The 25,352-nt window shown below is 45.6% G+C and overlaps 1 protein-coding gene across 1 annotated transcript in view; it reads right to left on the bottom strand.

Moving 5' to 3' along the window:
• EFEMP2 (EGF-like fibulin extracellular matrix protein 2) overlaps positions 1-25,352 on the bottom strand; it is a 139,375-nt gene that overhangs the window by 23,647 nt on the left and 90,376 nt on the right. The window contains exon 10 of the mRNA XM_086938072.1: positions 14,775-14,970. Within this exon, the coding sequence (XP_086794198.1) occupies positions 14,775-14,970 (196 nt within the window). The remainder of the gene's footprint in view (positions 1-14,774; positions 14,971-25,352) is intronic.

Consider the following 25,352-nt stretch of genomic DNA (forward strand, 5'->3'; position numbering starts at 1 on the left):
TCATAAGTTTCAGTCAGGATAATCTGATGTGCGTTGGCACTGCTCCCACCTTTATTCCAAATCTGTGGGCTGGATCACCTGCTAGGTCCCTCCTATGGGTGGGACCCAGGAAGGGGGTGGTTACACCCCTTTCCCTTTGTCCAGGGTCGCGCTGGGATTGGGGCTGAAGAGCCTCAGAACCGGTTTGACTGGATTATGCAAGGGACACCTTGTGTGCCCCAGGCAGTGTCTAGTTTCATTCAGCCCAATCCACTATCTCCTGTTTGGGGAGGTGTAGCACCTCCCTGCGACAGGAAACCTATTGTCCAGGCCTCCCCTGCCAAGTTTTGGTCAGCAGTAGGAGGTCAGACTTATGTCTGTGGCAGCAGCATCCATTTTGTGAGGCTGAGGCTCTGGCTAGGATTAACCGCGTTTTAGCGAAGTAACATGTCTTTCTCCCTCTAGAAGGGTGGAATGCTACACCCGTCGCCAGGACTGGCGAGGGGGTAGTATTCCAAAGCGTATGACACCTTACACGACATGTTTTGATAAAGCCAAACAAAAGTTAGCAAGTAACCGCGTGGATTATAATGCATTTAAGAGTATATGGTATGGCAATATCCCGGAACAGCTTAGGGAATTGGTCCCGACAGCTGCAGACAGGCTCAGCTCATGCTAGAGCACCATCTCACATAAAACCAAGCACTCTGCCTTCAGGATTGTTAAGGCCTGCCATAGGAGTGACTTATAGGTATATATGTGTCCAGATAGGTTTAGATATAGGTATACCATATCTAAGCAAGGGGTGATTAAACCACCTAGCCCCAGCTGAGTGATCAGCCAGTTGTGTCAATTTGGATAGGCAGCCAGGGGTGGCAAAAGATATGCTGCAGCCCCTGGTAGGCCTTGGATGCACCTATGCCCTGGGCACCTATAGTGCACTGTACAGGGGCTGATAAGGTGACCCAAGCCAATTTAGTTATGCACCTAGGGTACATGGAATCCATTTTAAAGAGAGAGCAGATAGCCTGGGGCCCTGATTAGCTGGGAACCAGGCCAACTAAGTCGAAAACCAGCTAAACACAAGGCAACAAATTTGGGGTAACCATAGTCAGGTATCCACCTTCCTACATCTTCTGAGATGTGCTGCTACTACTGCTAAGCACTTTGTGAACACTCGTGGTGCTGTTGTGACCCCAAATGGAAGGACTTTGAGTTGATAGTGCTGTCCTTGTATGACAAACCTTAAATACTTCCTGTGAGCAGGATGTATGGGAATGTGAAAGTAGGCATCCTTTAGATCTAGTGTTGAAAGAAAATCGCCTTGTTGTAGTAGTTGGAGTACTTGTTGTAAAGTGATCATGTGAAAATGATCTGATTGTATGTAATGGTTGAGGGGCCTGAGGTTTGAGAATTGACTGCAGTGTCCCGTCCTTCTTGGGGATTACAAAGTACAGGGAGTAGACTCCTGTTCCCTGTTGTTCTAAAGGAACTAATTGAATAGCATCCTTTTGTAGAAGTGCTAGAACTTCCTGTTGAAGCAGAGCCATATGGTCTGTAGACATTGGACGCTGCCTGCGTGGTATGTTTGGGGGGGTTGCTGTGAGTTCTAGGCAGTAGCCATGTTGGATAATTTGGATAATTTGTCTCACTCACCTGTCTGTTGTGATGAAATTCCAGACAGGTAGGAACTGTGATTATCTGCCCCCCACAGGAGTGGAATGCTGTCGGGGAGGCAGAGGGAAGTCACTGTTTGGGAGTGGAAGAGGAGCGGTTGTTGTTGTTACCTCTACCTCTTCCCTTATTATTATTGCCTCTGTATCCTCCTCTAAAGTAGCCTTTGTTGGAGGAGGTCTGTGTGTGCGTTTTTAAAGATGATGTGGTATCTGCACCAGTTTACTTAGAGCCTCCTCTATAAAAGGAGCGGCGAAAAGAACTTCTAGTCTGTGCGGATTGTAATGCACCCATAGACTTAGCTGTATCTGTGACCTAGATCATACTCCTCATCGGTGTGGTGTGATGATGTAGGAGATTGAACAGGAGAAACTGCAGGTGAAATGTAATGAGGGATAGGAGAGGAAGAAGGTGAAGGAGAGGAAGGGTGCATTGGAGAAGTTGCACAATCTTTCTTTTTGGCAGGAACCACAGGTAGAAGTGGTGTGTCTGCTGGTCTCTTCTTGTAAGGAATAGCTTCCACATGTTCAGTTTTTGGGTTGATATGGACTCTCTTTTGTTTAGGATCTGGTCTAAACAGTTCTTATTCCTCTGCAACCTTCTTTGGCGTCGATTTATTCGGTGCCGATAGGGGTTGCTTTGTGTTTTTTGCTGTAGGAGGCCTTACAGAGTCCCGTGGCAAATTTATTGGTGCCGATGCCGAAGGTGGTTTTGGCTTGGTAGGCTTGTTAGAGGGTTTAGGTGTCTCTGATTCAGGCCTTGGAGTCTTTGGTATCGAGGTTGGAGTTTTTGGAATAGAGACAGGTCTTATTGGCCTTGAGGCTATATATATATATATATATATATATATAGATCAACGAGCAAATGTCTCAAGATGAGAGGAGCATCTGTAGCTGGTGCCGGCGGCAAGGTTCAGGACACCCTCGCGGTAATTACTTTCAGCAATAACTTCTCAAAAGAGAAAAACGCCGCACACTACTTCGTTAGTTGAATTCTTAGTTTATTTTCTGTAGGGGTTTAGGTGTCTCTGATTCAGGCCTTGGAGTCTTTGGTATCGAGGTTGGAGTTTTTGGAATAGAGACAGGTCTTATTGGCCTTGAGGCTATATATATATATATATATATATATATATATATATATATATATATATATATATATATATATATTACCTACTGGCGGTCGCCAGTAGGTAGTTACAGTTAGGACCTAGTTTCTATAGGAAATCCGCAACATTCTATTGGGAATAACTTTGGCACCGGTTGATGAATCCCCGCGAATTTCTCAAAGAAGATGGCCCGCTTCGCTCCGCTCCTTCCCTGAAAGTCTCGGGAAGATTCGTCAAGCAGGGGCCGAGAAAAAAGGGGGGTCCCAAAAAGTGTTTTCCCCATGTTAATTTCCATAGGACGATTAGACACGGCTACAGCCCGAACCGCTGAACGGAATTACACCAAATTTGGGAAAATGGTAGGGTCTGGTACGCAGATCACGCTTTTGTTTAATTTTCTCAGCAACTACTGGAGGGATTTACACCATTTAAAGTTGAAATCAATGATATATCTATAAGCGCGCACCGTGCGCGCACCTTGCCGTGCACGAGCTTCATGCTGATTGACTGCCACTGTCTGTCAACACTCCAAAACAGAAATTGATGGCAGCCATCAGTCTACTGAGGCACAAGAAAGCAGAAAAACAAACGTGTAGAACTCAAAACGGGGGCAGGGTAGAAGCACACTGACCCCCTAGGCCTGTTCAGGGGGTCCCATAGGGACCTCCAAGGCGGAAAAAAAAATTGAAATATCGCGGGGTGCTAGCACCGTGCGCGCACCTCGCGATTTACCCATCAGGGATGTCATTTGAGATGTCATGAGTGATGTCATGAGTGATGTCACTGACCATGTCATGAGTGATGTAATATGTGACATTAACAGCAGTGCATTGCGGGCGCGCGAGTTATAATTAGCTGAACTAACTATAACAGGGGAATTTCATAGGTTTTGTATGAGTAAAATGACCAGCTAACTATAACTGGTGTGAAACCTATGTTTTTTTCAGTGAATATATCTATACTACTAGTATAAAGAGAGAACAGAAACCTTTTGGCAAGGTAAACACGGGAACCACAGCGCCAATCCACACACCCAATACAATCCTCAGGGTGTGTAGATGGACATAGGCGACATTAAATTAAAAAAAAACGTAAATTAAAAAATTTAAATTTGTAAACAAAGTAGTCTCCTAAAACAAGTGCCGGCCGCGACGTAGCGCTGACCGCGACCTAGACGTAATGACGATATGCGTGGAGGAGCGGTGACGTGCGGCGAGGAGTGGAGGTGAAGTCCGGAGCGGGCGGCTCAGGTAAGGCAAAGGCAGGCAGGAGGCGGGAGGAGGGAGGCTCGTGGCGCGAGGCGGTATGGCCAATGTTGGGGCGGGCGGCAGCGAGGCGGGAGGCGTGAGGCGGGAGGCGGGAGGGATGCGGTCTGGGCAATGTCGGGGGGGGGGGTGCACAGAGGCTTAAAATGCTGCCCCCAGCCCCCTTCTGCCCCGGGCAAAGCCAGGGCGGGCTGCTAGTATATATATATACATACATACATACATACATACACACACACAATCACACAGCTCTGCAGTTTTGCAGTCCGAAATTGTAAGGTGATTAATGATGTACAGAACTAATTTTGAATTGCGTGTTTGGAAGGTGAAATTCTAGTGATTGCTAAGTGCCGTTTATTTGTGCAGCAACACTTTGTTCACACTCCCAGTAATTGGGGATGAGCATGAGTGCTGAGAGAAACATTGAATCAATAATACGCCGAAAAATGTATAAGCTACCGGTGACAGTAAAGATACATTGTAGCTCTTGGAAAGGGGCCGAGATATCCGTAATTGCAAGTGGCATACTGCGTTTAAAACCATTTGTCTCGTATATCATGAGGTGAACAATAGCTGCAGTCAATAATGTTATAATAAGTTATATGGACTAAATTGAGCAGACTAAATTTACCTAGTAGGCTGTGTCTTGCAGTTTCGTTGGGCACTGCTTCAGATCAGTATGGTAGCAATAGAATACATTAAGTAACCGTAAGTCTGGGAAATTTATATGACACTGCTTTTGAAATTGTTTACATGTTTTGTATTTATTTTCTTTAATTAGTCATTCATTTATAGACAAGTTAATACTGCTTAATTTTATACGTAATGTCCATGATTGTGTGGGCATATATTATCAGTGTTACTGTGCATGTAATAATCCATCTTCCATGTTTATGATACATGGAGTACAAAGAAGCAATCAAAATGGCGCTTTACGGATTGAAAAAGGCTATTTCTCAGCCGAAGCGTGTCTTGCTGTGTCTTCGGGAGATGGAAGGCTCGTTTAAATAAATAGGATCTATTTCTCCAACTTCTGAGTGCATGTTCCATGCTTTGGGGCGTTGGGTGTTACGTTGGAGATATATATATATATATATTCCAAAAACTCCTCTGTCGTCAGGGGCCTCCAACCCTGCAGGGCGGCCGTGGCTGGCGGGAGACAGAGATTCCCGTAATTCAATGCAAAGAGAAAATGTGCCACAGCCCAGGTCCGGACAAAACTGCATTTATTAAGAACAGCTGCAGGTTACAGCAGCTTGTAATTCACCCTGACGCGTTTCGGCGGTATGCCTTGTTCACAGGTAAGTTCATAATCACATTTGCCAAGTCTCAGGTCCTTTAAATGCTGATAGTGTCACATGCCTGTGTATTGGCACACTGCATTTCCCATTATACACTTTATTTTACAGTCAAATGTATGTATTGTCCCAATGAAGTTTTTCCATGCTGCAAAACACTTTGACAAGATATTCTTACACAGGCATCATGTTATGTTCGATCTTGAAACGAACTTGTGCACAAAGATTCCTTGCTGTTTCCACAACAAAATTCGAAATATGCGCAAAGTGGGGTACCTGGCAAGTAGAGGTGTGTGCCTCACTTGTCTCCAGAGGCGTAGCTAGAGCTTGTGGCTCCCGGGGCTATCCTTCAGATTGCCGCCCCCTCGGGGGTGCTGGGGAAAAAGGACAGTGAGCACCTAAAAGAGGTCTGAGAGACACGTAGTATCGCCGCTAATAGTTTCCTCGATCAATCAAGTTACATGCACATACATGACAGGGCCCAGGGCTAGACAGCCCCCGTCCCCAAAACAGTGCTGCCTAGGGCGGACCACCCCCACCTAGCTGCGCTGATGAAGGAAAAGCAGAAGGAAACCCAAAACTTACATCAGTTCTACCTACCCGGTTTGTGACATCTCACTCATAATATCACAGCTTGTGCAGGACCCTTGTCTCCTATCTGCCCCGTCCATGACCTATGCAATGTCTGCAGACCGGTCCACCACACTGGGTTTGACCACAATTCCCCTGGCAGCACCCCCCTAGCTACGCCACTGAGTGTGAGAACTTGACTCTTAATAGCCGTGGTTTCACAGCAGAAGGCTTTTTTTTTAAGTGCAGTGTATATTCGAGTTTCCTATATGCTTCTGAAGGCGGCGTGACCCCAGGTCTGTTTGTGGTGTCACAGCAGAGTATAACAAGGGGTCCTCAGAGGTACCTGTGACTTCTGTCTATCGCCTCTCTTGTGCCTCCATCTCTTACACCCACACTTCTCTAGTGTCCCCTTTTTTTTGCACTCAGAGGGTGTGTTCACTGCCGATCATTCTGTGTCAACATCCCTGTGTTCATTACTTGGGATGAGTGTCCCTTTTACTTTCATCCACATTTTCCTGCTCGGGTTTAAAGTACTAAACTTGGAAAAATAAGTTTTAAAGTGATTCATTGCAGCCCAATGTTTTAAATAATGAAATAGAAAGGATTGTGAATATTGGCTTGTTCACTACAGCTGTTTTGTTACAGTGATTCAGGGGTCTGCTTGGAACACCTGGGGGTGCAGTACGATGGCACCATCGGGCACTACCCCCACTGTAAGACCTGATGCCCTGGCAGTGATTGAGACCTGATGACTCTCTAAACCTGCGGGTTCCCAGTGTCCTTCACATTTTAAAAGTTTGCTTCTCTAACTTCCTGTGCTGAAAATAGTGGTGGTAGCCTCTGTCATCATGTGATTGCGGATGAGATGTTGCATTTTCATGTACCTTAATGTATACATTTTTGAAAGGTAAAGCATTTTTGTAATGTGATTTCAACCAGACTACCCCCATATTATGCATGTTCAGCGGGTATATAAACCAACCAAGCGACCTTACTAGCATTAGAACAAAGTACCTGCTTGTTATCTACAGACCACCCCAGCAGGCACTGGACTTTATGACCTCTCTCAGAGGGACCAGACTTAGTGAAATCTGCAGCTCACAGTTTCCATGGGAAGCGCTCTACTCACCTATTTAATTAAAGCTGCACAAGCTCTTTTTGCACAACATAATACTGAGATAAGTTTGAAGGGTTTCAAGAAGGATTTGACCCTTTCCAGATTAGTCCATTCACCCTGACACTTGTATGATGATTCCCCTACACCCCCAGCTCACCCTCTGCTCCAGCTCCTTTTGTTTCTCCCATACATGTGTGTTTGGTGCTGCACATCCAATAAAAAACATGAAAAGTAAACACTGAAAAACAGTGTTGTGCATCGTTATGCTTGACATTTAAACAACGAGAAAAGATTATTTTAAAGAGTTATGAAAGCACCAGAAATGTATCAAAGCCACCTAAAAAATTAACGAAACACTGACAATTGGACCCCTATACCCACACCTCCACCTCAATGCCTGGATCCCATCCAAAAGAAATATTACACTTACACCACATTTGCCCACTGGATGAGAGCACATGCATGGAACCCCACCAACAATACCCCTGCCACGTGGCAAACCCACAACTGCAGACAAGCTAATACCATAGACCGAAGTTAACAAATAAGTGATAAACACGTGCCAAAAAAACATCACATTACATCAAATCCGCTGTAAGATAACATCACACACAGCTCCTAATATCCACTTCATATGGATGAGACCCTGCTGGGGTCAGAGGCTGGGGACCTGGTTAAAAGTGGCCTCTTTTAGTTAAAATCAGATACCGCAATGCATGTAGAGATGAAAGATAAAGATGGGGCATGCGAAGGGGTGGTGGAAGGGAGTTAAAGAGGAATCCTGTGTGAGAGAGGGAGGCAGAGGAAAGTGATGGCGACGCCACACCAGAACAGCCATCGCATTTATAGTAATGCGGCTTAGTTTCATTTTTCACAGGCCTGAAATCCTCCGGGGGAGGGTGGTGGAGAAAGATGCATTACTTTAAAAAGTGGCATAGTGACGCAAGGTGCTTGTAAATAAGCCCCCCCCCCTCTGTTTTCCATGAGAAGAGGGGGAACACACCCTCCTCGCACAGTAACTTCCCCGGTCTCCAACACTCCCACACGGACAACTCACCTGTAGCAGATCACACGGCGCGCTCTCTTCACACAGCACTTCCGGGTGAAAATAAAATGAGGGCTTAAATGGCCGGCCCCCGCCACTACCAGTGAAGTCCCCAAGTATTTCATCCAGTGGGGGAGGTCAGCAGGGGGCAGCCCCAGAGCACCATCCAATCACCCCCTCCGGATCCAAGTAAGCAGCAGCTGAAGTGAGACCCCGTTTTTTATGTGCTAGCTTTACTCATTGGGGGACCCCGCCTGGCTCCGGAGGAATGAGCAGGCCCGCGTGATCAGCGCAGTCAGTCACCCACCTCATCAGCGCAGTCACCCACCTTGCAGCCGTGAAGATAGACAGGCCTGCTCACTCCGTGACCGCTGGTCGGGGCTAGCGCACTTGCGGTCGGATCAAAAGTGCTGCTATATTGAGCAGGGTGGCCAAGTCCACATATTGTTGGCGCGAACAGCTCGAGCACAAGGAGCGTAACTGTAACTGTAGGAGCGTCACGCCGTCAGGGGCCTATGTTCGATGGTGGTGGTGTGCGCGTGCGCAGCAGGTGGCAGTGTGTGTTGCCCGCTTGCACTACAAACAGGGCAGCGCGCGGCCCTGGTTTCCCGTTGCTGCAGACTTTATCATTTAATTGGGAACATGTACCAAATAAATTACAAAGGCCGCCGCAACGGGACACCAGTGCCACGCGGACCTTTCTCAACTCCAGTGAATGAATCGCTGGTAACTCCAAAGGCATACACGGGGGTGAGCGGGTCATGCCCCCCTCATCAAACATTCCAAAAACTCCTCTGTCGTCGGGGACCTCCAACCCTGCAGGGCGGCCGTGGCTGGTGGGAGACAGGGATTCCCATGATTCACTGCAAAGAGAAAACGTGCCACAGCCCAGGTCCAGACAAACTGGCGCTGGTTACAGCAGCTTGTGATGCACCCTGGCGCGTTTCGGCGGTAAGAATATCTTGGTTTTGCAACATGGAAAAACGTCATTGGGACAATACATGCATTTGACTGCAAAATAAAGTTCTTAATAAATGCAGTATATATATATATATATATATATATATATATACATATATGTCTCCAAAACCTATATACCTGTGAATAAGGCGCATGCGCGCCGAAACGCGTCAGGATTACAAGTTGAAACTGCTGTGCACAGACCCAATAAAGCGTCAGTTTGAGAGAATATCGCAGCTGTGGGCTCTATTTCTTTGGTGTTGTGTGACAACAGGATTCTCCGTTCCTGTCTCAAGAGCTCGCCCTGCAGAGCTGAGGGCCCCGGTAAAATGGAGCAATTTGTGACTGTTTATATGGAGGGGCATGGCTCGCTCATCAACTACACCAACTTAATGGACTTCCGCGTTGATTGGGTGCAGTTTGAGAGAAAGGGAGACGAAGGAGGTTATTCTCCTTCTGGCAGACTGCGACTTTCCATCCCAAGCAAGTAATTTTTTGTGCGTGGCAGCAAACAGCATTATGCTTTTAAATGTACCCGAATGCATCGAAATTACTGAGGACTTTCAATTTCACCTAATTTGAATAATGGTGCATTCTGGGAAATGTGGTCTTATCTTCAGACTACCTGACCACTTGGACTCGAATCTACTTACCTGTGAATAAGGCGCATGCGCGCCGAAACGCGTCAGGATTACAAGTTGAAACTGCTGTGCACAGACCCAATAAAGCGTCAGTTTGAGAGGATATCGCAGCTGTGGGCTCTATTTCTTTGGTGTTGTGTGACAACAGGATTCTCCGTTCCTGTCTCAAGAGCTCGCCCTGCAGAGCTGAGGGCCCCGGTAAAATGGAGCAATTTGTGACTCTCTCTCTCTATATATATATATATATATATATATATATCTCCAAAACCTTTTCTGATAAAGGAGCCGGCACTCGTCAACGTGGGGTTTCACCTGTTTATTGTGTCAGTCACATCAGACACTGAAAGTAAAACCGGTACAAGAGGGACGCGTTTCGGCAGACACGCTGCCTTTCTCAACCTAAAATGCGCCATATTGATGCTTCTTTTTTAAAGCTTTTACAACACTAAAAATCAAAGATGCACTCACAATTGCAGTGGTTGGGCAAACATAGGCATGTGGGAGAATTACAATTTGATAGTCCTTACGCATGCATCCGTTGATAATAATAACATAAAGTCACATCAGTGTAAATCTGTTAGACACGCTAACACTTGTACATTAGTCCACTCGATGTGCTTCCCGGAATTCTGCTCTAAGTTCAATTACTCCACAAAGTCCCATCATGCCTCAGTGTGGCTTGTTTAACAACCGGACTGGATTTCCCAATAAGTCCGTAAACTGCTAATGAGGGCATCACATTTCTTTCTTTACAAAAACACAAATGTCACGCATTACTGCCCTTTTAAACACAAAATAAGTACAAGCATGTTCGCCAGCCTGAGTTTAGCCCGCACTCCTTTACAGTACCTTTGTCTGCTCGAAAAAGAGTACAATTTCGGATATTAGTATCCATTTGCATCAAGGAGACCGGGGCTTGTAGGGGCTTCTTCATGCTTTTAATATTCCAGTTTCTGTGTCCGATGTGATCCGAAATACCGAACAGTTGCCAGGTCCCACGACGCCACCGCTTCCCAGGCATGTGCCGTCTACGGTATCCAGCTCCAGTGTAGGGGTGGGATTCCCATGGTGAGGATATGCATATCCATATATATATATATATCCAACGCAAGTTGCCTTTTGTTAAGGGTGCCACCAACAAGTCAGTTTCTTGAGGCTTTCTCTTTATTGCAGGAAACACAGTGTTCAAACAGCTGAACAGCCTCACATAATCAGTTGCTGCCGACGCGTTTCGTACTGTCCGTACTTCATCATGGGCTGCAAGCAAACAGCAGCTGAGTGTCAAGTCAGTTTTATAAGGCATCAGTTGAATATTAAAGTCCCCGCCCTGTTGGGCGTGGCCACCTGCGTGGCCTGATGGTTGCTGTAGTGCCTTACATCTTACTTCAGTGAGTTGCCATGCACTTGCTGTCAATTAATGCAAAGTAAGTTCCTCAGTGGGTTGCAATGACACATCCTGCTGTTTATCTTGTCTATTGCATTCCGGCAATTAGCAGACTTGCACTGTATGCCACACCGCAGTTTGGCGCTGTAGCCAGACCACACCCAGGCATGGCAGGGCACCCCTCGTGGCTCAGGCAGGGCCGCTTACACATCCAACGCAAGTTGCCTGTTAAGGGAGCCACTAACAAATCGGTTTCTTTAGGCTTTCACTTTATTGCAGGAAACACAGTGTTTAAACAGCTGAACAGCCTCACATAATCAGTTGCTGCCGACGCTTTTCATACTGTCTGTAGTTCATCATGGGCTGCAGGCAAATAGCAGCTGAGTGTCACGGAAGTTTTATAAGGCACCCGTTGAATATTAAAGTCCCCGCCCTGTTGGGCGTGGCCACCTGCGTGGCCTGATGGTTGCTGTAGTGCCTTAAATCTTACTTCAGTGAGTTGCGTGCACTTGCTGTCAATTAATGCAAAGTAAATTCCCCAGTGGGTTGCAATGACATCCTGCTGTTTGTCTTGTCTATTGCATTCTCGCAGTTAGCAGACTTGCACTGTATGCCACAACGCAGTTTGGCGCTGTAGGGTTTTTTTTTGCACGGTGACTCACTGCAGGAATAAGGACTACACTATAAGATCCATAAGGCCACTGGGTTGGCCACGCCCATAATGGCGAGGGCTTGTAATTTAAAACGAGTGATGTTCTAAACGGCTGTGTTTAACTCCCTTCTCTTGCCCACAGCCCCTAAGGAAGTGGTGATTCACGAAACGCGTTTGGCAGTATCATGAGCATGTCAAGGCACTTTGGCCGCTTGTGTTCCATTAAAAGAGTGGTGACTGAAACTTACCTGAGTGGGCTCCTCATTGACAGGCAACTCTGTTGGATTACTAGCAGCGCAGCCTGAGCTGCGAGTGAAACCCCGCTGTAGCCCTGCTGCCGCGTAACATTACGTATCAGCGTCAAGGTCAGGTATGCCGAATGGAAAGATATATCAAGTGTCTCAAGCGACTGAGGCTGTCTGGCACGAACCACTTGGGTGTTAAAGAGAACATTGGGGTGTTTTTTTGCACGGCGACTCACTGTAGGAATAAGGACTACACTACAAGATCCATAAGGCCACTGGGGTGGGCCCGCCCATATGGGCGAGGGCTTTTAATTTAAAACGAGTGATGTTCTAAACTGCTGTGTTTAACTCACTTCTCATGCCCACAGCCCTTGAGGAAGTGGTGATTCATGAAACCCTTTGGGCAGTACCATGAGCATGTCGAGGTACTTTGGCCGCTTGTGTTCCTTCTGTTCCATTAAAAGAGTGGCAACTGAAACTTACCTGAGTGGGCTCCTCATTGACAGGCAACTCTCTGTTGGATTACTAATCAAGTGTCCGGCAACTCTCTGTTGGATATATATATATACCTCGCATTTAATTGCTTCATCAAGGAATACACTGCACTCCAGAAGTCGTATAAGTTTAAGAGGCTTTATTTAAGCATAATCCCCACCCATTACCACCAACAAACGCTTCGACCAAGAAATGATCTCAACCGAGATCTTGGTCACATGACCTTAGGTGAGTTCCACATATATTTAGAGGTGCATTTCAGATTCAAGACGATGCGGGCATTAAAACATAGAAGAAATACTATTCCAATATTTCTGTATGATTTTTTTAAATTTTAAAACGTTCCTTGTTGTACGTAAGGATTAGTCTTATTTTATCTTCGGTTACGTTTTTTGCTTTGACAATTAGAGTTTCTGCTCTTGATATTGTTTTGTGTATTATAATAATGACTTGACTCAGTGCCAGCACATAAATGGAGAAAACAACATGTAATCCTTATCCGGAAAGTAAATATAAAGAACTGTGACTACTTTGGAAATACAAGTCCCATAATGCAATCTAATTGGGCATGAAAGAACATTATACATGGTGAAAACAACAAAGGACTCACTTAACTGTGACAAAGACCATTTCTTGGTCGAAATGTTTGGTGGTGGTAATAGTGGTGGGGATTATGCTTAAAAAAAGCCTCTTCAACTTATATATATATATATATATATATATATATATATATATATATATATATATCGTCAATCCGCTCGTTTCGTTCCATGCAGTGGAAAGGATGGACACAGACCCTAGTTAGCTGCTGCCGCTGTGAGTTTATTGCCAACAATCCGCCATGACGCGTTTTGGCCTAAACAGGCCTTGATTATATATATATATAAAACTCAGCCTACTGAAGGCAATGGACAATTAGCATCATTATGTAAGAACACTCGACCTCACTTGAAGGTAAAGAAAATGTAATCTGCATCATTGATGGACCACAAGTCCCATTAATCATTGCGAGCGGTGCACTTAGCACACGCCCCTCTGGAGGCTTGTTAAAATAAAAGGTCAAGTAATACTAATGATGCACCACAAGTGATTTTTACTGCAGCCCATGAGGAAGGGGGTGGTTTTCCCTGAAACGCGTCGGGCAGAGTGAATTAAGAGAAGCGGATAGGCACGTTCAAACCAATCTGGCAGCCTGGAGAGGCGGAGAACTGTCGTGTGCCTCTTAATGCCTCGGGCACTTTGTTTTTTTCATTTCTTGCACGGCAGCTCGGCCGTGGAGAGTGCACCATCGTGGACTGACATTGGACTGTACTTGGCAGCACCACGAGGCTCAGAGATTTGAACTGTTTGGGACTCCTTGAGCACAGAACTCCTCTTACAAATAACGTTCCGAACTGCAACTCAGCCTACTGAAGGCAATGGACAATTAGCATAATTATGTAAGAACACTCGACCTCACTTGAAGGTAAAGAAAATGTAATCTACAACATTGATGGACCACAAGTCCCATTAATCATTGCGAGCGGTGCACTTAGCACACGCCCCTCTGGAGGCTTGTTAAAATAAAAGGTCAAGTAATACTAATGATGCACCACGAGTGATTTTTACTGCAGCCCATGAGGAAGGGGGTGGTTTTCCCTGATACGCGTCGGGCAGAGTGAATGAAGAGAAGCGGAAAGGCACGTTCAAACCAATCTGGCAGCCTGGCGAGGCGGAGAACTGTCGTGTGCCTCTTAATGCCTCGGGCACTTTGTTTTTTTCATATATATATATATATATATATATATATATATATATGTGTCCAAATCCTTTCCTCCGAAAAGAAAGACGAAGCCTCAGTAGGGGAGTAGAACCAGCTTTATTCAGGACACCCGTGTCGGCGGATGCATTTCGGCGATATTATGCCTTCTTCAGCGCCTTGGGTGTTCGTAAGGATGCAGGTATCACATTACGGATTTAAATACCCCGCCCGTCCTTACAGCTCAGAGTTCGCTCCATCCCTCCCAGGTGGAATCCTGAAGCATACGCCTCCAGCATAATCCACTACAAGGTTCAAGGATTTCAATCTACAAATTTTTGTTACTTGGTACTAGTCAACTCTGGGATGTGTGTGTCTTAATGTGTGTGAAGATTAGGCAAATTTACCATTTCACCTTGGTTTAAAACTACATCATCCCTTACCTCTTTTCAAACACCTAATACCTTTATATTATTTCCTTACCCTCTGATAGTTGTGTTTAGTTTGTGTTAAATGCATCATTGCTGTACTTCAGTGTTAGTTTTCTCCCTGGTAGTATTCAGCTTCCTTCCCTCATCTTTTAGCCTGTGCTAACATCCTCACCCGTATGTAGAAGTCTCCTTGCTCATTTCCGGCACGGATCTTGAAAGAGTTGTAAGCCCCTGGATGCACACTGGTCGCTTGGATCTGGAAGATGTCGGATGGCACACTCCTGTCTGCTGTGATGCTCATGTACCGATACACAATGGAGGAGGGCTGGTCGCGGCACGCTATGTTGGAGGTTGGGCATAAGCAGCGGCTGCAAATTGGAGATAAGACAGTGGCGGCTGGTGACATTTGAAAGCAGTGGGGCGTAAAATCATTCTCATACTGCACTGTAGCAAGCGAGCGGGAACAACCCAAGGGGTTTTGGTGGGATAACCCCCCAAGAAATTTTTGACAAAAGAGTGGACAAATGTTGCATTTTCAAGCAAATTTGATAAACCAGGGAGGTCAAAGAAAGCAATTGTGAAAGTGCAGTTATTAAATTAATAAAGAGATGTCATAACATGCATAGCTGCGTATTCAGTATAACCACAGAGCTTCTTAACAGACTTTGAGATACAATGCATTTTTGAGTACAGACCCAGACATAGAAACTGCACCAGACTATGGGCCCCCAGACCAAACTACCATGCAGCAAGAATGCATTTATTTCAATTTATATCTAGATACTAAGCTGAGCCGTCCAAAAGAGACTACAAAAGTTACAAATTACTAATTTAATTATACCCTGTCAAGTCTCTTTTCTCATTCCATTACCATGTTTGTTCATGACACCTCAGGCATTCAAATTTCGGGGTGCACACATAGAATATTGCAAAGGAAGACTGTGCGAATGAAAACATAGCTTATTGCTGGTCTATAAGGAATCTTCCTCAAATAGTGCGCGATGGCGCGCTGTTGGTTACAGACAATGTGGTGATGTTAGCGTGGTTTCCATGCGATTGAGGGCTCGCGTGCTAAGTGCCAGAGTCAATGCTGACAACACCTTTGTGAGGGGAAGTCATTTCATTCCTTCTAATTTCCTGAAAACATGCAACACAGAAATATTGGGTCTCTCGCACAACTACACATTTATTATGCTACCAGCAAAGTTTAAAGAAACGAGTACCAACTCTGAAGGTATAGCTTCAATATCACAACCCATAGAGCTCAACAGAGGTTTTCATGCATTGGTGTGGCGTTTCATTGTACAGTTTTCACCAGGCATTATTTTGATACATTTCTGTTTTAGAAAAAAAAATTGTACTTTCACTTTACTTGTAAATCCCGATTCAAAAGCAAGCACCTGTTGGCGCCTAAAAAAGGATTATCGAGCCCAATAAAATATTGACCTATGAGTCGAAATAACTTTCAAATGGAGCTACATGTGTCAGTGTCTCCCATACAATCAGTTGACATTCTAATATACCAACACCTTTCAGAAAGTGCTTCAATTTAAGTAGATATAAGCGGAGAAGCCTATTAAAAAGCAGTTTCTCACTCATCGGATGTTGGTGGATATGGGGACAGCAACAGGTATGATCAAGGCATGACAGTGCTAAGCTGCACAGTTTGAGAGAAGCCATCAGTGCTGTGTTTGTGATGACGGCCTGAACATATCGCTAGTGCTCCGGTGTACGAAAGAACTGGCAGTATGTGGATGGGCTGCTAGGAATCGTAAGTCTTCAGCTCTGACTTAACCCGACCGCACTGTCAAGACAGCCATAACAAGAAGACTGTACACAGTTACATGATGACCAGAAATTCCTGAATATCACTCAGGGTCAAGGATGTCAGCCTAGTTCATTATTAATATTCACTCCCAGTCCCACTCATTACCGCAGCGCTGACCTTTCCACCTGTACTCGTTGTAGTTGCTCCTCACATCTCTCTGAACTCAGATCTCCGACTCTAAGATTAATAATGCATCGCCCGGCACCCTATGCAAAACTGTCTCGTCTCCATACATGATTTCAATGAATGTGGTCCCGGAGCAATGCATGATGCTTGCAGGGATTCAGGATAACAGCCAGGCCAGACTTACTTTGGACCTAGGGGGAATCAGTATACTGGAGTATAGGTAAAGAAACGCACGAGTCAGATGATTTACAGTACGGAACGAGTGAATAAGTATTTGATTGCAAAAAAAAACTGAAATATGAGTAAGCAGAACTGTAGCCAGACTCAGACACGGTTCATTCAACAGATCGGCGAGTCTCGCCTACGCACAGACAAGACGAGCATTGCATCACAATTGCACAACAATAGCCACATGGCTTACTACTGGGCCAGACCCCGCCACATAAAATATATATTTAAACAATCCTACCTGAGGTCCGACTCCTGAGCAGGCCGCGGGTCCGTTGGCGCCACTACAGACCCTCTCAGCTATATGACTTTCAGTTTCACACTTACTCTCTTCAGAGCAGCCAACACCCACGCGCTGCACCATCCTGCTGCAGCAGCCAATCCTGGCGCCACGTGAACAGCGCCACTGCGCCAGGATTGGATTACGAGCAGGACACTATCTGCCCTACATGAGACCGAGGCCCCGGGTCCCCCTATGTATCTGAGTGCTAAGGAGGGAGGGTGAGGGGAGGGAAGGTCTACTGTACGCTTGCGCGGGTCAGTCAAAAAATTGACTACTCCGGGATTCACAATGCGCAGTCAGCACCTCGCTGCCTGTCTGTGTGACCTGCCTGCCTGTCACTCTGCTGCAGCCCCGCCCCCCTCGGCCCACTTCCTTATGGATGCCAGATTCGGCCGGGCTTTTCCCAAAGCAGGTAGCGCGCAGTGCGCTCGGCTCAAATTTCATTTTAAAAAGTCTGATTTATTTTTTTAAAGTCATTATTCATGGCAGTGCAGTCGTCCATGGCTAGTGGGGCAACGCCCCAACGCCCCCAATGGACGCACCGCCACTGAGATAAGAGTAGTGAGAATGATAAACATGAATACTCTGCATTGTTGTAACAAAGAACAAACATGTTAATTATCCATCTGGATGTATTAATTTCAATGATTAAATGAATGGTGTAGTTCTATAATCATATTAAATGGTGTAGTTCTATATTCATATTAGTTAATCTTAAATAATTTGTGTTAAAATTGCATATAACCGAAACGCTGTATTGTAAGGTGGATCTGAGTGGGTCTGTGAGTGTGTGTATGTGTCTGAGTTGGTTTGTGACTAGGTGTGGGTGTGTGTGAGTGCATGAGTGTGTCTATGAGTGGGTGCATGAGTGTCTGAATGGGTCTGTGAGTAGATGTGTAAGTGTCCGAGTGGGTCTGTGAATGGGTGCATAAGTATTTGAGTAGGTGTGGGACTGGGTGTATTAGTGCATGTGTAAGTCTCTGAGTGGGTGGGAGTGAATGTGTGGGTCTGTGAATGCATGTATGAGTGCCTGTGTAGATCTGTGAGTGGGTACAGTAATGTCTCAGTGGGTCTGTTAGGGGGGTGCCTGAGTGCCTGAGTGACTGAGGGGGTGTGTGAGTGCGAGTGTGGGTATCTGTGTGTGTGGATCTGTCAGTGGGTGCGTACCTTTGTAGGCCTGTAAGTGGGTGCATGAGTGTCTGAGTGGATCTGTGAGTGGGTGTGCAAGTGCCTGAGGTCTGTGCGTGGATGTGATAGTGGGTGCATAAGTGTCTGAGTGGGTCTGTGAGTAGATCTGAGTGGGTGTATGACTTTCTGAGTGACTTTGAGTGTATATATATTTTTTTTTAATTTTTCAGCAGAAATCTTGAATCCACTGCAAAGTTACACTGGAGGCAGTGCTGAGTGTCGCGACGAATTTGCGAATCCTCCCACATAGGGGAAAACAGTTCTGTGCATTTTATTGCTTATTAGGGGTCCCTCACAGACCCCTATAGTGTGTTTTAGTTCGGGGATCGACGATTTTGCAGTTTGATGAAATATTCCCCCTAAAAAGTTCATCCACCACAGGTCCTTCCTGCAAGGGTTTGGTGTGATCCATGTAGCAGAACCCAGGGAGAGGGGGGGAGAGGAGTCCCAAAACGCAAAATGTCAGCCATGTCACTCTTGCGAAGGTAAGCATAGTTACATATGGTAATAAAATCGTGACAAAAAACAATTCACTGAAAAAAACAAAGGTAAAGTGATGCTATAGTTATGTATGCTAATAATATCTTATTTTATATAAATAAGAAAAACGTACAAATTCTCTGAAAAAAACAAAGGTTAAAGTGACGTTATAGTTAGGGGAAAATGTTTGTAAAAACATAACATCTTAATCTCAAACACTGATGTTCACCAGTAATAGTTACTTAACACTTAACCGCGGCGGCAATTCCGCCGCGGGCGTTCTAAAGAGTGGGCGGGGCATCGTCGGCCAACGGATGTGCGCAGCAGCACTACGGAGGTAGTGCTTGCGAAAGCAGTTGGCCGACGGGCGCAACAAAAGGGTTAAGAACCCGTAACTCACGCTCTAACCATTCCATTTGGAATCTTTCCTCATGATGCTTTTCTCAAGTCTTAGGTGGAGACTAGCTCCTTTGTATGGAGCACTTCACAATACACCAACAGTCTACAACTAGGCACCTCAAATATCTTATTTCTAGGAGAGTTTTTAAGCATAGAATTAGCATAGTGCCATCCACGCTGATCTAGAAAAGTGACCAAGTCTTTTTTTCTTTATTTTTTATGCAAGTATTTAAGCATATAATTAGCTAGTGCAATCCATGCCAAGCTGATAAATGACAAAAGCCTTTTACCACTCCAGGCACAGCATTACAGCTTTGGACTGGTACAATACCATGCAAGCCAATCTGGAATGAATAAACGCTGTTCCTGGCATATGTTTCTCTTGCATTAGAGCTCATCAGAGAGATATACATTTGTTGAGACACAGCAAGCACCCAAAAGAAGTTAAAGCAATACACTTTCAGGCTTAGAATGATGCATACATTATGCAAAAAAGGAATTAGGGATTCTTAGGTAGTTTCCAGTGTTTAGGTAGAGAGCAGTTCCTTTATATTGCACACTCTGCAACACCTCTGACACTCTAAAACTGCCCATCTCAAATGAAAGTTTCTCTAGCAGAGTTTTTGAGCATGCACAGTGCCATCCGCACTGAGCTAGAAAAGTGACATTTATGTTAAACAAAGGTTTATATTTCCTTTTCTGTTCAAATAATAAATATAAAATATTTTGCACAAAAATGTCATCCCCTCGTTGTAATCATGCCTGTCAAGCATGCCTGTTAAAAATACCCAGACAGGCGAACTGACCCAAGATATTTTTTGGGCCTCTGGCTGCGAACCCAGTACCAGAACAAACTATAATTCCTTTTGGTGAGCAAGGCAGTTGGTAGGTGTTACTGCCTCTCAGCCACACATCTAGTTGAAAAACTTTAAGGCAGGGGAGCTGGTGGAATTTGAAACTGGTGGGGCGTATGCTGAACGAATCAACGCATGCGAGCGAGCGCAGCGAGCAAGCCTGATGGCAATAAGGGGGTTTCTCCCCTTGTGAAGAAATTTTTAAAAATTGGCATTCTTTTGGTGAGATTTACAGCACTATTTCTGTGATAAATGGACTAAAAATTCAGTTCTTCTAGGCATTCATAACAGAAAACTCATACATTATTTCACAGAATTTCTGGGTTGCCAAGCAAGTCTGACTTCTGAAGAGGGCTAGGGTACTAAGCAAGACTGCTTTGGCTCTACCCTTTTCCAATAGAAAACACTAGTTAGAGATGTGAACAAGGTCAATGGACAAATCTGGGGTCTAGGGAGAGTCCCTCTCCTGAGAAAAAGATTGGCAAATGGTGCATTTTGAAGTAAATGAATGCAGCGATAAAGCAAGGCTTATTAGGCAGTGGGAACGTATAGTCTTGAAATATTAAACACATTAAAAACGTCCCCGTATCTTCTTGCATTAATTTGTTCAACAATTACTGTAATATGTAAATTGTTCTGCATGACAACTTTAACCCTTTAAAATGTATGCTTGCCCAGTGTCTTGCATTGAATGCGGTACAAAAGGGGGTGATGATAGACGGAGCATCTGAATCAATCAAACACTCACACCCAGTCAAAAGATCTGGGTTTAATCCATCACCGTTCTTTAGACCACTCTGCCACCCCAGTTCAGACATGGCTATATGCAAATCAGTCTGACCCTGTGCCTCATGGGAACAGAACAGCCCGAACTGCCAAGCCATGTCTCCCCTGGACCGGAAACAAGCTTCCATCACCACCCCCTTTTGTACCGCTTTTGGCCGCCATAAATGTGGCAGGGTATGCTCAGACGTGAGTCCCTTGCTCACTTTGCCACTGGATTCAGGCAAGCCGGGCTGAAGGCAGCTGGAATGCCAGAAACCGGTCCTCGGAAGCTTGTTTCTGGTCCAGGGAAGACATGGCTTAGCAGTTCGGGCTGGACTGTTCCCATGAGGCACAGGGTCAGACTGATTTGCATATAGCCATGTTTGAACTGGGGTGGCAGAGTGGGCTAAAGAACGCTGATGGATTAAACACAGATCTTTTGACTGGGTGTGAGTGTTTGATTGATTCAGATGCTCCGTCCATCACCACCTCCTTTTGTACCACTTTTGGCCGCCATAAGTGTGGCAGGGTATGCTCAGACGTGAGTCCCTGGCTCACTTTGCCACTGGATTCAAGCAAGCCGGACTGAAGACAGCTGGAATGCCAGAAACTGGTCCTCGGAAGCTTGTTTCCGGTCCAGGGAAGACATGGCTTGGCAGTTCGGGCTGGACTGTTCCCATGAGGCACAAGGTCAGACTGATTTGCATATAGCCATGTTTGAACTGGGGTGGCAGAGTGGGCTAAAGAACGGTGATGGATTAAACCCAGATCTTTTGACTGGGTGTGAGTATTTGATTGATTCAGATGCTCCGTCCATCACCACCCCCTTTTGTACCGCTTGCACTGAATGCAGCATTCCTTTGAAAAAATATGCTCTAACCAGACTTCGAGAAGCACCCATAGATGCTGGCTGTAACCAGTCATATTGAAATATGTGCAGACAGGTCTTTAGGTGAGATGAAAAAAGTGGGTGCTTCCTATAAAGGAACATTCCAAATACATTTCAGTGTTTGCCATAGTGTGCCATCAAACCAATATTTTGGTTTCTCTCTGAGATGTAATTTTATCCAGACAAATGGCACATCAACTGACATACGCCTAAAGCATGTCAGTATGATTGCCTTTGTCACTGGGTGTTAGCTGTTTAAGATAAATGAGTAACAACAATGATTTCTTATGAATAATTAACATTGAAAATGTTTAAATTCTGAAATTCTGGAATTAGAGAGTCTGTGAATTAAATAGCATTGAGGCCTGTGGAAGGAGTTTTGGCCTTTAATTATGTGGGCTTTATGTTAGATATATATCCTCTCTTTCTCTGCATGTCTTGTCAATCTGCACATCTTCAACCCCCTCTCTTTCCTCTTCAGCATCCTCTTTTCACTCTTCCCCGAATGCCCTTCCCCACATCTGTCACTTCACCGCCCCCAACATGCACTGCACTCCCTCAAATATAAGCACTTTAATTTCTCTTACTTTTGCCTTGCAAATATTTTGACATCAGTGTACCACCTTCACACACATTTCCTCAGAATTTCAGTTGCAAATGGAATACACGCATATTGTTCTGTGTGCTCTGCAGTCAGAGAGGCCAACCCACTGACAGGCACTTTGTTTGGCTTTAGCCTTAGCGCCTGCGTGCTCAATCAAAGCCCCTCATAAACACCTGGCATGGGTCAAGCCTCAAAGTATACACAGAAAAAAATATAGATAAACAATAACATTATAAAATAGCTCACTCATGGGGAATGCAAGATCAAGTAAACATGTAAAATAAGAGGTTGTACTTAGCTACTGGCAACGCAAGGCGAAGGATACAGCAGACAGCCCCATCGGTGATAGAGAGTTGCGGCCTGCCTCCGGTGTGGCCCGCAAAGAATCAGCAGTGACTGGAGGCGCACTGTGCCCTCAATGGGAGCGGGGAGAGCCTTAACGAACAGGGACTGAAAACGCAGCAGGATATCCTCTAGAAAACGGTTCCGGTGGCGAGGGAAACACCGGAGGTTCTTTGCGACGCACCGTGGGGGCCCAGAGGCGGTGAGTAAGAGCGCAACTGGGGTTTCCAGCAGCCCCCACGGGAGGCTAGGAGACGGGAGAGAATCCCAGAGCAACACGGATCAATATTTTATAGGTCGGAGTACCGCACCTGACCTTAAGATGAGAGAGGATCCAGACACTGGTGGTGACACTTTGTTTGTCAACACTTATCCCTGCCTGACCTTAATATGGTGGACACCCTACTAACGATTTCGATTGTTTAGCTCCTCTGGGCCAGGTCCACTGCTCACACACCAATATTTGATGATCATTCTGTGGACTCGGGTTTTCACTTGGAACTTCCAGCACACTCTGGAAATCTTTTATCCGGACTGCATTCATGGAGGTCATTTTGAAACCACTTTGTGCTCCCACAACCTATAGTTAAGCCCTCCCTGCAAACTAAAATAACTTAGAAGACTGACCAATCCCTCCCGAGATAAGAAGAAGGTTCCAAGCAGGAAACTAAAAAGGGAAACAGGACTTCCAGCACCCAAGCAGAAGCTTTCTAAGCTAAAGAGTCGGCCATCTTGCAATGGTATTGACTGCTCCCAGTAACACCCACAACAAAGTTGCAAGAAAGATGATCTCCCTTCACAAGATGGCAGCACAGCACTGGAGGTGAAGGTAGGCCACAGGGATGCCTTGCGCAACTGAGCTCCTTCGGAGTGTTGACCAAAAGGGTTCCAGGGCTTCCCAGCAGCCGCTGAGAGCAGGAAGAGCTGAGAGGCCTGCGACTGTGATACCCTGCTGGGAACGGCCCAAGTGGAGAGGTGCTGCGGTTCAGCAGTCCTGGAGAAATGTGTCACAGGAGTGCTATTGTGTGTGCGTCTGTGCGTGTATGAGGGTGTGTGTGCAGACGCACGTGTGTGTGTGTGCGCCTGTGCGTGTTTGAAAGACTATGTTCTCATTTGTGTGTGCTTCTGCTTGTCTGTGCGTGTGATAGTGTGATGGTGTGGACATGTATTTGGGTGTTTTTTGTATTAGAGCATGTGATTCTATGTGTGCTTGTGTTTGTCCGCGCAGATGTTTGTGTATGTGTGCTTATATCTGTGTGTGTGATGGTGTGTGCGTGTATTTGAGTGTTTTTGTATTAGAGCATGGGATTGTCTGTGTGCTTGTGCGTGTGGATGTTTCTGTATGCTTGCTTGTATGCACCCTCTGTTTGCATATGAGAGTGTGTGCGCACATTTGTGTGTGCTTGTGCATGTCTGTGCGTGTGATGGTGTGTGTGTTCATGTATTTGTGTGTACATCCTTGGGTATTTTTGTTTTGAAGCATGTGATTGTATGTGTGCATTCTGTAGGTGTGCTTGTGTGTGTGTTCGTATCTGCGTTTTTGAGAGTGTGAGCGCATTTGTGTGTGCTTGTGCATGTCTGTGCATGTGATGGTGTTTGTGTGTGCATGTATTTGGGTGTTTTTGTATTAGAGCATAGGATTTTATGTGTGCTTGTGTTCTTGGATATTTTCGTTCTATGGGCTTGTGTGTGTGCGTCAGTGCGCATATGAGAATGTTTGCTCACATTTGTGTGTGCTTGTGCATGTATGTGCATGTGATGGTGTGTGCACCTTGGATTTGTTATACTCTGGCGGCCGCTGTCCTGGATATTGACTTTAACTGCCAGATGCCTGACCTTAGGATGGCCACCAGTGTACCAGTGTACAGTACAGTCCCCTGCCTGACCCCAAGGATGGCTTCCTTAGTGGTCCCCTACATGTTTTTACTTACCTGGGACAACAATTGGACATTGACCAGACCTTGAACCTATCCCCTAACCTGCCTACACATCAGGACTTGGAACCTGCGGAACTTACCCCAGACTGTGGAGACCTAGCGATTTGACTGATGCCCGGTGGAGCTACCATATAGCTAAAGAGGAGATGGGTTGTGGACTCCACCCACCCCCCACCCTGCCGTCACCTACCCAGCTGGACCGTGGGCAGATTTTCCCCTTGTCTCTACGTCCTATCTCCCTCCTACCCCTTTACCCTATCCCCTTACCCTTCATTGCTCCATTCACCCTGTCCCCTATGTTCTTTAAATGCTTTTCTTGATACTTATGTAACTTTTAACTGATGTAAATTGCAACATTATTGTTCCTCATATAAAGCGCTCTGATTCCTTCGGGTCTAGCCAGCGCTATATAATATCTCATTAATCTAATTTATTCCCATAAAGTACTCTTTCTCTCTTTGTCTACCTCCCTAGCTCCTATCCCCTATCCCCTGAATTCTCTCGCCTTTCTTACTAGTCTACCTAGCCCCCTGTCCTTTGTGCCCTTTGACTAAGCACTCCTTCTCCCCTTGTTGGGAAAAGATCCAATATTTATACTCTGGAGTCTCAGCGAACCCGCTGAGAGAGTCCACTGCGCCAAGGGAGCCACTCACAGCTGAGGTATGTTAGGGCACCCCTTGCCAAAGCACTCCCTCTCCCCTTTTTGGGGAAGGATCCAGTATGTAGGCCTTGGAGTCTCAGAGACCCCTCTGAGAGAGTCCACTGCGTAAAGGGAGCCTCCCGCAACTGAGATAGGGAAGTGATACCACTTCCCCTGGGATCACAGC

Source organism: Lissotriton vulgaris, chromosome 9 (genome assembly GCF_964263255.1).
Source record: "Lissotriton vulgaris chromosome 9, aLisVul1.2, whole genome shotgun sequence".
Classification (NCBI taxonomy): Eukaryota; Metazoa; Chordata; class Amphibia; order Caudata; family Salamandridae; genus Lissotriton; species Lissotriton vulgaris.